The sequence below is a fragment of the Channa argus genome, chromosome 15 (assembly GCF_033026475.1).
Source record: "Channa argus isolate prfri chromosome 15, Channa argus male v1.0, whole genome shotgun sequence".
Taxonomy (NCBI): domain Eukaryota; kingdom Metazoa; phylum Chordata; class Actinopteri; order Anabantiformes; family Channidae; genus Channa; species Channa argus.
Window position 1 is genome coordinate 18,977,562 of NC_090211.1, and position 17,725 is coordinate 18,995,286.

General features: G+C 38.7%; 2 protein-coding genes across 2 annotated transcripts; both read left to right on the forward strand.

The window, feature by feature from the left end:
- Positions 1-1,227: 1,227 nt before the first annotated feature.
- On the forward strand, positions 1,228-6,607 carry ypel3 (yippee-like 3). The gene is made up of 5 exons (XM_067476833.1): positions 1,228-1,610; positions 3,452-3,570; positions 3,797-3,840; positions 4,382-4,490; positions 5,535-6,607. Exons 2-5 carry the CDS (start codon positions 3,454-3,456, stop codon positions 5,622-5,624), a joined length of 360 nt encoding a protein of 119 aa, XP_067332934.1. The 5' UTR covers positions 1,228-1,610; positions 3,452-3,453; the 3' UTR covers positions 5,625-6,607.
- A 3,322-nt stretch (positions 6,608-9,929) lies between these two features.
- Positions 9,930-16,748, forward strand: atp6v0ca (ATPase H+ transporting V0 subunit ca). The gene is made up of 3 exons (XM_067476834.1): positions 9,930-10,171; positions 14,313-14,496; positions 15,564-16,748. Exons 1-3 carry the CDS (start codon positions 10,096-10,098, stop codon positions 15,766-15,768), a joined length of 465 nt encoding a protein of 154 aa, XP_067332935.1. The 5' UTR covers positions 9,930-10,095; the 3' UTR covers positions 15,769-16,748.
- The last annotated feature ends 977 nt before the right edge of the window (positions 16,749-17,725 follow it).

The following is a 17,725-nucleotide window of genomic DNA, read 5'->3' on the forward strand; positions in this document are numbered from 1 at the left end:
AGTCAGAACTTTAATGTAAAATTTAGGAAATGCGCCAAACCAGCTGCAAGTCTAATGTGTTTCACGAAGACATGGCTGCAGGACAGTATGCCCGACACATGCATGAGTATTGACGGCTTCCGTACAGTTCGGGCGGATCGAAGGAGAGAGGAAAGGAAGGGGCCTAGTCATGTACATCAACAACAGGTGGTGTCATGCTGGTCATGTTACTGTGAAAGAAAGAGTCTGTTGCCCGGACATTGAACTGTTGGCGGTGCCCCCCCCAGCAGTGAAAACATGGTCTGAAGGGGCCACAAATTCCCTGCAGGGATGTTTAGAGGCCACTCTGTGAGAAACATTGTGTGAGGACATTGATGGACTGACAGGCCGTATTACAAGTTACATCAACTTCTGTGTTTACATCTGTATACCACAGAGCAGGCTGTATTTTCTGAGTTCCTCCTTTTATTGGTCCGTGGCAGCCAGCTGCGCCTTCTATGCTGTGGTTTGCTGGGGCAGCAATATGAAGGTGGCAGGCAGTAACAGACTGGACAAACTAATAAGGGGGGCTGGCTCTGTGCTGGGCAGAAGCTGGACCCTCTGCATGTCGTGGCTGAGAGGAGAGTGTTGTCCAAACGCCTCTCAATCCTGGAAAATCCCTCCCACCCACTCCACTGCACGCTGGCTGCACAGAGGAGCACTTTCAGCCAGACACTAGTCACGGTCAAGTGCTCCACAGAACAACACAAGGAGATCCCAATGGCCATTAAACTAAATGACTAAATGATCAAAGTGGACAAATAGCATTGTTTTAATCTTCTATGGTAAGGTAATACTTTTAATGTTTTATGGTAATTTAAGAATAGTTTTCCCTATAAAAATCCATCAAACTGTGCCCCAACTCCATTAGTTTATTTATTACAATAATATATACACCAATTATCCAATTAAGCCCCATTCAAACAATTTACTTATATTATTGGGACGAATAGATTTAAAAGTTTAAAACAAACTTTAAGGTCATATTAAAAAAAACTCTGCTTTCTAGTCTGTAGATGCCACAGCTTGGATCCAGTGTAGAGACTTTTCTCCCACATCAGCAGCAGGAAATAATAATAACCACCTTTGAATCTGCACCAACAATCAGGCTGATAGCGATACCGGGGCGCCTGTGAAGTCGCCTCTGATTGGTTGACCCACATTCTAAACGTCAGTCCAAGGCTTCGGATTGGTCGACACGGATTTGTTTTGCAGTCTTTAGACTTCCTCCTCTGCGTGTTTTCATAACAAACCAATTTTGTTCCTCCCGCCGGGGGCCGAAGCGCAATCCCTCTGTCAGTCTGCCAGCATTGTCCCTTTTTTCTTGCTCCCGTTTTAACCAAAACACCGCGGAGGATCTTTGGAAGCTGGTACAGGTATATTTTTAAGACAGGCGCCGGGGGTAAACGGGCTCCGCTGCAGTAACCACAGGCTGTCCGCGTTGTCTTCATTGTCCGAGCCGCCACCGACGCGTGGTCGCCTGTTGTTTGACCGAGCCGACCACCACCTCAGACCTCCTTTTAATCGGATGGTTTCTAGCTGTCAGACACATTGGGCCCCTCTGTAGACTGTGAAGACCCTCGCTGACACAGGTGAGTCGACACACACCGGAGAATAGCCTGCAATGCGCCTCTCTTCCTCCGCTAGCTGCTGCTGCGGAGCTAGCAGGCGAGCTAACATACGGAGCTAGGTCGTAGCTGACAAATGCATCAGGCCATATTGATGCTTGTGTGTCACTAATAAGTGATTGACAATCGGACACAGGAGCGCTGGACAATGCAGATACGGCTCAGCTTAGGTCCCCAAGGCTTGAATTTGGCTTTGCCCTAATGAATCTAATGAAGCACGGATTGTTTGTGCAAACTCTGAAGCAGGTGGCAAACTGCCTGATAAACTGGATCTTGAGTTAAGCCCCCCCCCCCCTTATGAACCTTATTAAGGTTTGTCAACCTTATTAAATCCCATCAATCTACACATAATAGCCCGTAATGGCAGTAAGTGAAAACATTGTTTTTGGGAAAATTTGCATTTTTAATCACAATTTGAAAAGCAGCCAAAGTTTCACAGTTAAAGAAGTTTTCTTATCTTTGGCTATAAAAGGGCCAAATTGTGGTCAGGTGCATCCTTCATTTTCCTCAGTGTTTTTAAAACTTGATTTCAGTCAGAATTGATCGTGAAAATATCACTTACGAGGGCTCATACACTTTTTTTATTTTATTTTATTTTTTTTTACTGTGAATTTGTTTTTCAGATTTAAGGCCCATAATTTATACTGCATGTGACGACAAAAACTAAGCAACAGATTAAAACATTTCTAAAGCTTTAAATCTTCCAGGGAACAAAGTGCCCTCAAATATTTAAAATAGAATTCGATTGAAACCCACAGTTCTCGTCTTACAGTTGGTTCTGGCTGACTTAAGTAATGAGGGCAAAAAGGTACATGGTTACATGGCAAAGACTTTCAGAAGTCTTCTGCAAAGGCTGGAGAATCTGGCAGAAAGACAGAGCTTTTAGCAATACTTCATCGGTCTGACATTTTTTGATTAGTGCTTTTTAAGAATCCACCGCCTGTTTGGAATTTGCCAAACCACATTAAAAGGACTCTGAGAGCATGAGGGCAAACGTTCACTTGTTTGATGACAAACTTAAACTTTGTGGGCAGAACTCCAAGCCTGTCTGGTGAACGGCAAGCACTGCTCATCACCTGCTAATACAATCACTACAGTGAAGCATGTTGGTAGCAGCGCAAAGCTGTGTGTGTGTGGGGGGGGGGGGTCTCATCTGCAGAGACAGCGAGACTAATCAGACCTGAGGGAAGGGTGAATCCGGCCAAACACGGAAAGTCTTTGAAGAAAACCAGCTCTAAAGTGCATATGAATTTAAATTGAGGCGACAGTTGCCATTTCATTGCCGTAGGGCACCGGGTTTGAATGCAGAAGGCCGCAGGTTCAAACCCCACCCCACCAGGGGTGGCCCTGCCAAGCCACCAAACATTTTTTGTTTACTCAGTGTAAGTTGAGATGTGAACATGCAATTTAAAACTAAAATCTAACATTTGTTGTATAAAATAAAAAATTGAAGGGTCTAAACATATTCTGAAGACACTTCATATGACAGATACAAAAATCAGCAAAATAAATGATAATGCTGAACCCAGGAACTAAATAAATTAATGTGCTATTGTGTGAAGTCTGCGGTCAGTGCAGCACCTAGTAGTAACTACCTTGTACTGTTGCTTAGTTGAGGTTATTTATAGGTTATGTATTGCTGTTTTTAGATGTGTTCATAGTTGTTTGAGAATCTGATTGTGTGACTGCTTGGAATTCCTCACTGATAGGGTAACACTGATCAAACTAAAAAAAGAGAGAGAGAAACCTGCTTAGTGCCTTTGTGTCTGCAGAACCCTGAAAACTTCTTCCTGCTTCCTCCTCAGACATGGTGAAGCTGACCAAGGCAAAGACGTTCCAGGCTTACCTGGACTCCTGCCACCGCCGCTACAGCTGCGTGCACTGCCGCGCCCATCTGGCCAACCACGACGATCTTATCTCCAAGGTCTGTGTGCTGCCATGCTTTGTTGTTTTGTGGGCTAATCCTTTCGCTTGGCTTAGCTGCAGTGTCATTGCTCCCACAAATGGTAAAAGGTAGCCAAACTGGGGGGTGGGGTGGGGTGGACTGGTCAATTAGTCTGGAAATGTTTTGTAATATCGCTTGATATGTGTCATGTGATACATGAAACATGCAGAATTTATCTTCACACTTTTTTTTTTCTGTCTCTCAGTCTTTCCAAGGCAGTCAGGGCAGAGCCTACCTCTTCAACTCTGTGTGAGTGTCTGTTTTTTTTTCTATACATACACACACACACACACACACACACACACACACACACAAAACATTATTTTCAACTATCTCCATTTTTGATCTGTGGACCAAAAAAAAAAGATTGTGTGACTTTATGTTTTCCCACGGTCATTTCCAAAAATGTTCTAGTTCTCTCTGACAAAGTCTCAGTATCGGACGCGTTTGCCGCAAGCAATGTGTCATCAGATCATTTTAGAGCAAATTTTGCATTTCACTTCAATTAATCTGTTCCCCAGTCAGTAGGTCATGAATACTGATGGTCAAGTCTTAGCCTCTATAGCTTGGATTTTAGCACATGATGTATCCGCTCTTTTCTTTTTTTTTTTTTCCCCCTTGTAAAAAACAGAATGAACATTGTATATCATTTATGTGACAACCGTGGAAAATCCTTTCAGCGCCGAAGCACTCGCAGTGCATTTTCTTTCTCGAAACGCTTCTTCTAGTTGTATTTAGATGTCATCTTAGTGAGACGCTGTTTATTTGACGAGACCGTAATTGTCTTCAGGGTGAACGTGGGCTGTGGTCCTGCGGAGGAAAGGCTGCTGCTCACAGGCCTTCACGCTGTGGCTGACATCTACTGTGAGAACTGTCACACCACGCTGGGCTGGAAATATGTAAGTGTGTGTACACATACAGACTTGTTCACGGTTAATCCGGATTTATGTTCGACAACAGGCGTTAACACAGTTTCTACTGTTGGTACTAAACTATTTATTAGCATCTCAGTAACATTAAATGGTAGGTTCAGTGGAAGACACGAAATTAAAGCTTTTGGATGTACAAGCTGGTACCTGAACTTTAAACACTAACTACATTAAAGTTTAAAAGCTAAGCTAGCTGACTCACTGCTATGTTTAAAGAAAAGGGAAAAGAAAAAAGACTGTTGTAGGACATAATCCTGCTGTTCTGAAACATCTTGTTTATGTCTTAATTTTGCAAAGTGATCGAAGATCCTGACTTCACTCTGTAGACTTTGAACATTCGGTACATCTCACATATTTCCAAATGTTGCTATTGCCGAGGTAATTCTGCACCACAGAAAGGTTGTATGCAGTTTGCTTGTAGGTGAATGTGTGAGTAACTTTTCCAGCTTGTTCAGGTATGAGGTCAAGAATTTTAAGTGTGTTTGTGTGTATAAAGAGCGGGTATCTAAGTTGAAAGGCAAAATGGATTTAGAGACATTTTAACATCTGTGTAAAATGTTGTGCTTTGTAAAGGAGTCAAAAAGAGCTATAATATCAGATTTGCTGCACGTGCCCATGATCACTCTTGTTATTGTTTTAGTCTCAATATTATCTTCAATGGAGTCGTGGTTATAACAATCAAGAAAAGATTAGCTTGACGAATGTTTCCACATAATTAGTCATTTGACAAGACTCAACCAAAATTGTGACTCTGGTAAACACTGTATACAAAGCTTGTTTGGTCAAGTCCAGAAAACAATGAATTTAACTAGCAGTACTGTAAATTTGTTCATACCTTAACTTCTAAACTATGAACAAATTTACCAGGGTTTCACTGGATCAAATGTAAGTAATACATGAGAGGAACAACCCGGGGCTATGATTGCAGTGGAGTATAATGAATGATGGTGTTACTGAAAGTAGAACAAAGAGTTGTGAACTCCATATAACTTTAAATGAACCTTCTTCTCCCAGGAACAAGCTTTTGAACTGAGTCAGAAGTACAAGGAGGGAAAGTACATCATCGAGCTGTCCCACATGATAAAGGACAACGGCTGGGACTGAGGGAAATCTTCTTTCTTTTTCTTTTTTTTTCTTGACTTTTTCAAAAGTTGCATCCGCTCGATTTTTAAAAGGGTTCCAGTGTAGCTTCCTGATGTCGAGCCATCGCCGCACCACACTTTTCACTTCATTCGGCTTTGCCAAGAATAGCATGTGATGCCTTATCTTTTTCTGTTCTTCATGGTTTTTTCCCAGTGACCACAATGTTGCTATCCCATTTGCTAGTTGTGCTGGGACATGAACTGAATGAGTGCAGGGTTTGTGTGTGTGTGTCTGTGTGCATGTGGAAGGCCGGGACAAGTAGATACACAGGCGAGTGCGCGTGTGCTGGAATTTTAAGAGTGTTTGAGTGATGACACCCTTATTTGAACAGCCTCACTGTTTGGAGGTGAGATCAGCAGAAGTTTATTATTCTGACCTTTTGGGTTTAAGGGTCACTTTTAAATTGTCTGGCCCAAACTGTACAAATTTAGGCATGTTGAAACATTTGAAAGTAATACAAGGGTTGGGAATACTTAAAGCTTGTTTTATCCTCATTTTTATGTTGGTGTAAGACCAGTAATTGTACATATTTTGCCAAAAACGGGGTGTTAAATTGGCAATGGTAAAGCCTACAAAATAACCTCAATGAATTCTTAAATTTCTGGAGTATGACTGTTTTCTGGTTGGATGTATACATTTTAGTGTGTGTTTGAGTGTGTGAGGGAGATGTCAAGATGATGTTGATGCATTAATCTGAGGGTTCACATCTAGAGTTTCCACTTCACAGTCTGCATATCTTCACTTTTATTCAAAGCTGAGATTTAAACTTTGTGTATGGCCTAACACTGAGCTGCCCTCACACATGCATTTACTCAATCGTGTTTAGAGTAAAGTTTGACTAGGATTATGTAGCATATTTATGTTTGTTTGTTTTTTTTAAATGTATGTCTTTCATTAAAGTGTATTTTAACCTGATATTTCATTAAAATACAGTGTGTCTGTAATGCGTTAGTGTACTTTATTTTACCTCTGACTCTCCAGCACTTTTCTGTATTTACATAGATAAAAATGGATCGTTGAGGAAATTAAAGTTTGAAGTGATATTTCTTTAGATTAAAGGTTCTTAATCCTGGTCCTGAAGGACCCCTTGCTCTGCTGCATCAGGTGTGTTCAGGGAATCCGAAACAAAAGTAACAGTTCACTTTGTCTTATCCCACTCCTCCATCATAGTAGAAACTCCTAATTAACTAAGGCAACTTTATTTAAAAAAAAATAATAAATGTTCCCAAGTCAGCCAGCAGATGGTGGTGTTGGTACAGTCTTACTGTAAGTGTAATTGTATTTCAATAACTTCCAAAAAAAAAAAAAAAACATTTTCCTTTTACAAAATTCTGATGTCAAAGGTCTGTCAAAAACAACAATATTTTGAATAAAAAATACATGAAGTAACAGAAAATATTGCAAAAACTAAATATGTAACTAGTAAAAAAATGTTTTGTTTTTGTAATATTTTACATCTGTGGCATTTAAAGGGCTTCCAATTTATCAAATGATGGGTTTTTTTGTTTTGTTTTTTAGGTTTAGTACATAAAAGCAAGAATCTTTTAGGCAGTTATAGAAGAAGTATTCGGATCATTACTTTAAGTATAATTATGACATTTTAAATATAATACATGTCCTGCATTCAAAATAAGTGAACTGAAAAGTACCAAGTATTAACTTAACTTGAAGTACCAATAGTCAAAGATAATAAATTCAATTATAATTTTTTTTTATTACTAACTTGAATCTAAAAAATAACTAGTACCTAGAATCATATGGTTCTTAAAACTGTGGAGTAAAAAGCATATTTGGTTCTGAAATGTAGTGAAGTCAAAGTATGATGTAGCAGAAAAGGAAAATACTTAAAGTAGATACTGTATACCTCAAATTCACACATAAGTACAGCACTGAGTAAATGTACTTCTTATCATATCAGATGCTTTATATTGTTATAAATATTAAGACTCAACAGTAAATGTGTGGAGCTGAAACAATTGCCTATAATCTATAAAAAAAAATGACTTGGCAAATATTTCAAAATTTTTACATTTTTTTTTTATCCGAAGGTGTCATGTTACCGCTTTCAAATATGAGAATTTGCCATTATTTCCTGTTCCAAACACACTGTTTGGTGGACCAAACAAACATTGTAAAGGTGTCACTTGGCCTCGTTTCCTGCTTTCTTACAAATTAAATGTGAATGAATGTGAGTAAATGTATCCCTACATTGAGTTATGTTTAAGACGGATTTTAATTGCAATAATTCTACGGCAAACTAATCATTTACTTGCTGCTGCAATATTAAAATTAAGCATCTTTTTTGAGGTCCTTTCCAAAATGAAACTGAAAACATATTCTAGTAAAGAAAGAGTCATTATACTTGCAGGAGGTGCAGAAGTGGGTGACATCAGTGAGTTCTTAATAATGTTGGAGCAGCTGTCATCAGGCAGTCATCCATGGACCACAGGGTAAGTGGTTCGAGTCCTGGTGCCTCCTGGCTATGTGTCCAAGTGTCCTGGGGCAAGACACTGAACCCTTAGTTACTCTCGGTGTGTCAGGTGAGCCCCTTGCGTGACAGCCTATCCCACTGGTGTGTGTGTGTGAATGGGTGAATAAGAAGCAGTGTTGTAAAGCACTATATAACTGGGCATTTAACTTTTAATTATTAATGAAAATGTTTTTATATGTACATTAAACACCTTACAGGGCAACAAACAGCTAGATATCTTAGCAGCACAGATGATTATTCATTTTATTTGTCAGTTTTTATTTGTCAGACCTCATTACTGTGCTGGTAGAGCATCACATGGGAAGAATGCCAGCATCTTGTGATGTCCGTGGGTCACAAACTTTAACTAATCAATAAATGCAAATGATTTACAACCAAGTAAAGAAACTGACAATTTAATCTATGATTAAGTTAGTTTATCGCTAAATATTTTCTCCGCAAAAACTAGGTTCTAGACTGTTGTAGTTAACATTTTAAACCAAACACAACCAAACCCTTTAGTTAAAGCTCACACTAGACTTTGAGATCATCTTGATTGTTTTATTTCATATCAAATATGTCAACCCACCAAATCAAATGATAAAACACTTTTAAAAATATATGTAGACTGTGTCATATATATTTTTTATATTTATTTATTTATTTTCCTATGTTAACTGTTAATTTATGTTTTGGTTGATGATCAGACAATGGAAGATTCTTCTACAAAGGAAAGTGTGTTAGTACATGAGGCAGAAAAGTTTCTATTATTATAATTATTTGTTCCTTGTTTTTTTGCATCTAACATGTATTTCTTCTCTTAAACTATAATAATGCTACAACATGTTTATTCATTATACAGTATTTTGTAATATTCTTTTAAGTCTGCAAGGTCTGACAACTGTCAGATATGTGTATTAGAGTATAAATATTATGTATTATAAAATGGAAACACACAAAAAACATAAGAATAGTTCTCAAGTAAATATATTTATTTACTTTCCAACACTGCAGGAAACGAAAGTGTGCAAAGATGCTATAATCTGATCCTTTAATATATGTATTTTGAATACAAACGTTGCTCAAAAGAACGATAAAAGTGCTCTGATTTTGACTGAAATGTTCCTTTACAGAACGTCTGTAACACCCACCTTCATTTTGGTGTCACCTTGACAAAGACAGCTCCAGGATGAACCTCCAGTCCGTAATCCGTGCATTGCTACACGAGTATTTTTTTGTTGTTTGCCTCCAATATTAATCTAAACGTTGATTTAAATTAACCTCTCTCTGTCAAGTTATTATGTAGTGACTAAAACACAGACTACACACACAGACACACGCAGGCCTCCTTTGCTGTAGGCCTATTAAATGATGAATGGATGCTGGATAGGACACAGCGCTATTGCATTAACTGATCGCGTCTACATTACAATGCTTGTTTGTTGTTGAATATTAAAATTATAGCTGAAACACTCAATTAGTGTCGATTTCAGTATATATTTGATGCTATATAATTAATACGGCAGCGTGTAGTTTTCAACTGCAGTCAGCGCACTTGCAGCAGAACATACCACAAAACACAGTGTGCAAACTCATTTATGTGACATTGTATGGTATTACAAATGTCTGTTATGTGTAATCGCAGTAAATATCTGTAAATTAAAACCAATGTCTACAATATATTTTAATTCGGAAAAACAACAACCGTTCGATATTTTTGAGTTGTTTTTATCGCGCATCCCCCCCCTCGTGTTTAAACATTTGGCTCCTTCCGAGATGGTCGATCATGTGACTTTTTCCGTTTCGCCATTTTCCTCTTCCACACCGGTCTTCTCAGTGTCGGTTACGTCGTCGCTTCCTCTCGGTGTTTTAACCTGTGCAAAGCTGACGGTTGGATAGGGGCAACCCCTAAAAAGAAGATAGTCTTCCGTGTAGCCGTATCGCCCCGAGAAACGTGTGAGAATGTCTTCTGAGGAGAGCCCCGAGTACTCGCCCTTCTTTGCCGTGATGGGAGCCTCAGCGGCCATGGTCTTCAGCGGTAACTACACCACGATCTGACGCGTCTGCTTTAATGTTAATAAGACGTGCAAGATTAGCTTTGCCAGCCAGATGCTTGATTCTCGATATCAGAAGCCACGGCCCGTTTTTATGAGTTGCGATGCAAATGCTTTCCATCGACATGAAGCTGCTGAGCTCCTCGTACAGCTAACACTGTAACCGTGGCTAGCACACTACATCTAAGGTTATATCATCATCAAGGCGTCACACTATATTATATCAAGCTGTAGCATTGAAGCTTACTCATCTCCAGGTTGTAATTTCAAGATGTACTGTGGTTAACCACCCCCAGATTATGTCCAGCTGTAGCACTATGGTAAACCATCATCGGGCTACAACTTCAAGCTGCACTGTAGCTAACCACCTCCAGATCATATCAAGCCGAGGCACTGTAGCTAACACCCTTCAGATTATAGCAGATGATGTCAACCTGTAGCACTGTAGCTAACAGGTTTCACTTTGGTCATGTGAAAGTCATATCACGAATGTCCATACTTTAAGGTACAGACTTGCAATATCAAACATACTGTCAACCACAAAACCACTTCCACATTGTAACCTTTTAGGTAATCATCTTCTCTGTGGCCCAGGTTATACTATAAATCAGACTCAGAAGTAGATTAGGCTATTTACCAAGTATTTGCGTGCAAGAAATTAATGTTATGCATTATGGTTTAAAACTAGTTCATATACAAAAAGGTCATGATTTAAGATTTCTATGTTATCTAAGCGCTCAGATATACAAATGTACGTAAATGCCCCTAATTGGGTTTATTACCTTAAGAGGAGGGTCTTTTCTGGTAGCTGTTGGTGGTGACGCAGGCTTTTGCTGAGGTGGCAGCTGTCCTGCTCAGGCCATCTGTAATCTGTCATATTAAGATTATTTTAGAATCAAACTCAGTTCTATTGGCTAAGTGTGTTTGCCCTTACAAGGAGTTTGATTTCTGGTGTCTAGTGGCCCTTTTTCTATTCACCCATCGAGATAAAGTTATCTAAAAATTAAAATTTTCTACAAACAACAAGCTGAGAAAAAGAAGGATACTTATATACGTAAAAGATAATGGAGTGGGTGTTATAATAAATATCTTCAGTGCATAACGGTAGGTTTAATGTAGAATGTACACTAAATACAGCTTGCTTGTATTTTTTCAGGTGGTGGATGACTTATACATGCTATTGTGTAATGTAAATTTAAAAACCAAAAATATAACTGTTAACTCACAAGTAATGTTTCAGCATTATAGGGTTATAACATTGGAATTGTTTTTATATTCTGAGTGATGTTGTGTGGGAGGAAAGTGTTGTGTCTGGTTATTTTGGTGTGTGTGTGTGTGTGTGTGTGTGTGTGTGTATATATATATATATATATATATATATATATATATATATATATATATATATATATATATATATATATATATATATATATATATATATATATATATATATATATATATATGCAGGAGGCAGTGTGTCGCAGAGGAAAAAGAATTAGCATTGTGCTCTTGGAGTAAGGTGTTTTTAGACAGGTTATTCATGTAATGGCAAGTCTAGAAAACACTGACAACCTTCTTCATAATATGGAAATTAATTCCTATTTCATGGTATAAGGTGACACTTTGTGGAGTTTAACCAGTCTCACTAGTGACAGACTGGGGTCATAACTTTATTCCCTAATACCAGTAAACAGTACCTCATCTGCCTCAGCGAGTGAGAACATATCCAGTGCCAGTGCTCTGCTCTTCCCATTGTACCTGAATGAATTTAAATAAAAATGTATCATGACTTTGACTAAGAAACTCTATTTAATATAGATTGGTCACATCCGGGATGACAATCAATTGAATTATTGAATCTACTATTAATCTAAATAAGTTAATTTTAAATGTCTTACTACCTGTGCCATTAGTCTTCTGTAGCTTATCTGTACAATATTATATATTGAGGTAAACTGCTGCTTTCGTCAATCTAAAGTTCTTTATAGTTTACACAACAGACTAAGTGTAAACACTTTCTGGTTAAAAACCTGGGGAACAAGGATTTATTGCAAATAAGTGAAACATTGCTGCGTTTTGGGTCCTGCACATTCAGAAGGGTTAAGAATAATGTTAACATAAGTACATAACATATGTACATAAGTGCTGTCCCTTACATGTCAGTAGCAGGTGCTCCAGAGTCTGCTCACTAAGGTAAAATTCACCCGCAGTGTTTGTGTTGATGAGACATCACTCTGTCGACAAAAAGCTGTTAGTTAGATAGTTGGCCTTAGCTCCCCACCAGGGAGTGACTGAAAAGAGTGGAATCCACACACTGTTCAATCACATTCTGTCTAATGTCACAAATTGGTAACAATATGAAAATACAAACTGCAGAAAATAACTACAGATAAAAATGTAATTCCTTTATCTATTAAAAACACAAATGCTGCCTCTGTGCAATTTAGTCTTAGTAAAATGGTCAGAAATATTACATTACACATTTCTTATTAACATTTACTCATAGATCACCCTGAAATGTGCTATCACACCCACAAGAGCAAGAGAGACGCGGTAAAAGCTACATTGTGTTACTTTTTCTTTCTCTAGCAGAAACATTGGTCATGAATATAAACGGCTTCTTAAGAACATCCTGTGCTTAGAGGAACGGAAAAGAGATTCCTGACCACCCATGTGAAATCGTGTTGATCAGTCTGACCTAAAAACTAAATAATTATCTATAAATCCTGCCCTGAACAACAAACAAACTATTTTATGTTGCCTATTCAACAATATACAATAATATATATAATAATATAATATAACAATATATCCTATACAGTCTAAACCAACTGCTCAGTGTTTTTGTGTGTCAAACAGAACCAAACATTAGACAAGTTAAAACCTTTTAGGAAAAGACTTAACATCAATAGAGCTCAGCCGAAAATGAAGAAAGCCAAAGAGCTTTGTAAAAACTTATGATAAACAAAAATTAGTGTTCATAAACGTCAAAAGGAGGTTCCTACAATTAAATTACCAAAATAAAGGTTGAGGTGATATGACAGCAGATGGTTTTAGATGTGCTGCAGACTCTAGCTGACATGTTTGCATGATCAGTGATGTGCAGTGGTAATTGTGAGTGTGTGAAAAGTAGAGCAGCACGAGGTGACAGCAGAGCAGAGATGACACCTAGGTTAAGCTAGCTGCCATTTGTGACATTGGTGACTTTTTTTTTTTTTTCTTGATTTCTCGGCTAATTATTGCAGGGTGTTTTTTTTTAGACAGCTGCTGGCGTCCCAGTAGTAATGTCGGGACATATAATGCAAATCTTATAATGCTTTTGCTGGTTCTGCACAATTACAGCATGATTCAGACACAAGCAAGTTTGCTGCATGCTTGTGTATAGCGTGTATTTGATTATTTGTGTTATGGTAGTAGAAACGGCCTCAGTGGCAGGTTGCAGAGCGAATGGTCTGCACTGCACTTGTATAGCACTTTTCTACCTATTGGCACTCGAAGCTCTTTACAACTGCTTCTTATTCACCCAAACGCACACACTAATACACCGATGGGGTAGCTGCTATGCAGCTGGCCATCGCTCACCGGGAGCAACTAAGTAAATGTGTCCGGAGGAACCAGTAACAGCCAGATTGGTGGACGACCACTCTACGTTCCTGTCGCCCCTAATATATTATGAGATATGACATCCCTTCTCCCCCAAGGTCCTTCTTTTAGACAACACTTAAAGCAAAAGAGAAATGGCAGTTTTGCTGCTTTCACTGTTTGGATAAACTAGAGTCAGCATTGGCCCTGAAATCTTGGCGTTCTACTTTTTTATTTTATTTTATTTTTATACAGAACAGCGGAATTATCCATTTACAAACTGATGTGAAAAGGGCTCGTGTTTTAGATTCTGCAAGTTGGGCAACTGGCACCACATGATGGGGGTTTATTGTGAAAGTGTTTAAGCAGCTACTGTCTCTTCCGAAATCCATCAACTAGTTATTCCTAACTAGCATCCATCTAAATCCACGTCATTTCTGTTCGGAGTTTAAAAATGATCAGGAATTATTTAAAGGCAAAACTTGGCATGGACTGAGTTGGACAGACAAACTAACAGGACTCACTGTGTTCTTTCTTACTCAGCATTAGGAGCAGCATATGGGACAGCGAAGAGTGGCACAGGCATTGCTGCCATGTCTGTGATGCGGCCAGAGCTCATCATGAAGTCCATCATCCCTGTGGTCATGGCTGGTATTATCGCCATCTACGGGCTGGTAGTGGCTGTGCTGATAGCAAACAACATCTCTGAGAGAGTCACCCTTTACAAGTAAGACGACACTTTCATTCATTTTTAAATGGAGTTTTTTGTTCGATTGTTTATATTGAATTGCAAACAGAACTCTTCCGCATCTTCCTATGCACTTAAATCTCTTTTTTTTTAAAAAAAAAAAAAAGAAGGAAAAAATCCTTTCTGCTCTTTTTCACGCTTGCATCTCGTGAACTGTGAACACTTTTCTGATAGGACTTTGCTTTGAAGTTTTCTCCTTGACTTAGATTTTTGCTGCCTTGTACCTCACTTGTAAGTCGCTTTGGATAAAATCTCTGCTAAATGAATAAATGTAAAAATAAAAATAAAAAAAGCATGTCAAATCAACCACATTCTGCTGTTGCGACCCCTGAGGGAACAAAGGCGAAGGCCGTTGCTCTTTTGGCCTTTAGCGTTTGCTTTTATCTCCTGTCAACTCTTTAAAAAAAAGAACTTCTCCGGTCTTTCGTGTTTGACTACTACTTTTTCCCACACTTGCACCCGTCTGTTAAGCTGGATTCTAATAACTATTGTGTCCTGCTGGTTTAAGTGGTATACGTGTTTGCTTTTAATATGATTCAACAAATTAACGTTGAAAGCAGCTATAGCATCATAAATTTCACAAATTTGACATTTGTGACTTAATTGAATTAAACATTGAGAAGATTTCTTTACTATTTATGGAAAGCTATGAATATTTTTGACTTAACGAAACTGTCTAGATAGAATATGTTTATTAAAATCCCTATATACGTATGTAAATTATTTGTCTGCAGTTTAAATATCTCAAGTCAATTAGTCAGGAATTTCAAGTCAATTTGGAGCATTAGTTGTCAATTAGGAGCATCATAGCTTCTGCACTGCCTTAAAAACCTGTTGAGTCAGCAGCTGGACTGTAGTGTTTGTTCTAGGAATTTCAAAATGTGAAAAACCGACTTTGATGAATTTGTACCGAGAACTACCACAAGTACTAACCAGTATCCCAATAATTAGTTTCCTGAATAACTGCGTAGACAATGTTTAAATGTTGATTTGTGTTTATTGGTATCATCTTGTTCAGTGACCATGGCCCTGTCTGTCTCCAACAGGAGTTTCCTGCATCTCGGTGCTGGTCTGAGCGTGGGCCTCAGCGGTCTGGCAGCTGGGTTCGCTATCGGCATTGTGGGCGACGCCGGTGTGCGAGGGACCGCCCAGCAGCCCCGGCTCTTCGTGGGAATGATCCTGATTCTGATCTTCGCTGAGGTGCTGGGTCTTTACGGCCTCATTGTGGCCCTCATCCTGTCTACAAAATAAGTGTCTGCATCCAACACCATCTCATTCATTCTGTCAAAGCAGCAAGAACAAATAGGAGATTTTCACCCACTTCCATTACACCCAGCGGGTCTGACAGGATGGGATGGCAAAAGAAACACATTGGCGGTCATCTCTTACAGCTGTTTCCAGAGTAGAAGTGATCTTTCCATATTGTTTAAAGCCATCCAGTTGTGTCAGGTCCTGTATGTACAGAACGGGCATGATGTATTGGTTGTTGTGGGATGATGTGTGGACAGTCTGCCTGATTTGTTGTCTGATCTTAACCTGTACAGTGACCCAGAGTCCTTCCGACCCCTGTAAATGTAGTAACCAGTCTGTGCTGTGAGTATCAACGTTTACCCCCCCTGCCCAGACCTTTTTTTTTTTTTTTTTTTTTTTTCTTTTTTTTTTAAATGTTAGTGGTTTTGATGGTCTTTCTGTTTTGAGACTGCTGAAATTTTGTGCACAGTTTATTTTTCTCGTGTTCTTTTCGGGGACCATTTTAAATCACAGTGGTAAGGAGATGTGAAGATGTTTTTGTTTGTTGTTTTTTTTTCACTATTTATGGAAAGCTATGAAAATTTTGAAATTTAATGAAACTGTCTAAATGGAGTACTGTTTATTGCAATCCCTATATACATATACATATATAAATTATCTGTGTATAGTTAGAGTAATTGCACTGTGGGTAATTGTTCAGTGCTTGAAATTCCTCTGGATGTAGTGTGATTATTATTGGAGGATGTCCACATGTTGACAATTGTGTGTGTGTGTGTGTGTGTGTGAGTGAGAGAGAGAGAGACTTGAGTGCATAATGCGCGCAAGTGGATTTATGTTTAATATGACATACTGAAACACTAGTATCGTTTACCTGTAGTGCTGCTGTCTTGATTTATTTTTTCTGTTTTTTGTTTAAGGTAAGCGCTCACTGTTCAGCCATGCCTGTCAGATTTCCAAATAAAACTCAACCTCCTCCAGAACTTTGTCAACTCTTTTAATGACATGACTGAACTTATCAAAAACATGCCACACGGAAAGAGTGGGTAGCAAATCAGTTTCCATAGAAAATGGTTATCGTAATTGCAATCATTCTGTATTATACATCCAAAATCACTGTCACAAACCAACCCAAGGAATGTAATTGGCAAAGTCCACTAAAGACTTGTTTTATTAAAACTAATGTCAGCTTGATTTGTGGTAATCAGCTATGTTAGCTATGTTCTTCAGCAACGCACGGATGTGTGCTGTAGAGAAGCTGCATGTGCAGAAGATGCAGTGTGGTAGTAAAGCTGTAAGAGGACATATGGACCACTGTTTGTATTGTGGACCACCAGTTGCCTGCTTAGGTTTGACACATCTAAATTAAAGTCTGGGAAGGGGTGTCACACACCACCCTTTTAATCAAGGTGTCCCCCTGATTAAACACTAGAAATCAAGCTAAAGACCAAACAATAGAGACTTTCTCAAACATATGGAGGTGCAAACGATGTTAGTACTGTGGTGGTGGTGGTGAATGAGAAAAAGACCCCCCCCCCCCCCCCCCCCAAATAAATAAATAATTCTCCCTTTTCACCCAAGCTTTGTTTATTTTGACATACTGAAATTTCCAGCTTTGGAGCTGGAATTTAAAGTTTGCTTATTATGTGACTTACTTCTAACACACACAATAGTTGAAAAGCAGAGTTAACAATTTCCCATTTTTGAAGCTTTGTGCAGTTTAAGCAACTTATAGAAGCCATGTGCTGATTCATAATATCCAGCACACAGACAGTAAGAAATGATGTCATTGTAAAGTAGAAAATTCTCTTGAGCAGTTCTGAGCTTTCAATACTTACATATATTTGATCACCAAAACGTTTTCCAGTAAAAGAAAATGAGCTTTGAAAGGGTTGAAAACTTTTTTGGGGAGAAAATGATGTGAGCTACAGTAAACTTAAACACATAAAAACCAACCTGC

Coding starts and splice junctions, on each gene's coding strand:
- ypel3 (XM_067476833.1), top strand. CDS start 3,454: ATGGTGAAGCTGACCAAGGCAAAGACGTTCCAGGCTTACCTGGACTCC. Junction 3,841..4,381: donor GCCTACCTCTTCAACTCTGT/GTGAGTGTCTGT, acceptor AATTGTCTTCAG/GGTGAACGTGGGCTGTGGTC. Junction 4,491..5,534: donor CCACGCTGGGCTGGAAATAT/GTAAGTGTGTGT, acceptor TTCTTCTCCCAG/GAACAAGCTTTTGAACTGAG.
- atp6v0ca (XM_067476834.1), top strand. CDS start 10,096: ATGTCTTCTGAGGAGAGCCCCGAGTACTCGCCCTTCTTTGCCGTGATG. Junction 10,172..14,312: donor AGCGGCCATGGTCTTCAGCG/GTAACTACACCA, acceptor TTTCTTACTCAG/CATTAGGAGCAGCATATGGG. Junction 14,497..15,563: donor GAGAGAGTCACCCTTTACAA/GTAAGACGACAC, acceptor TGTCTCCAACAG/GAGTTTCCTGCATCTCGGTG.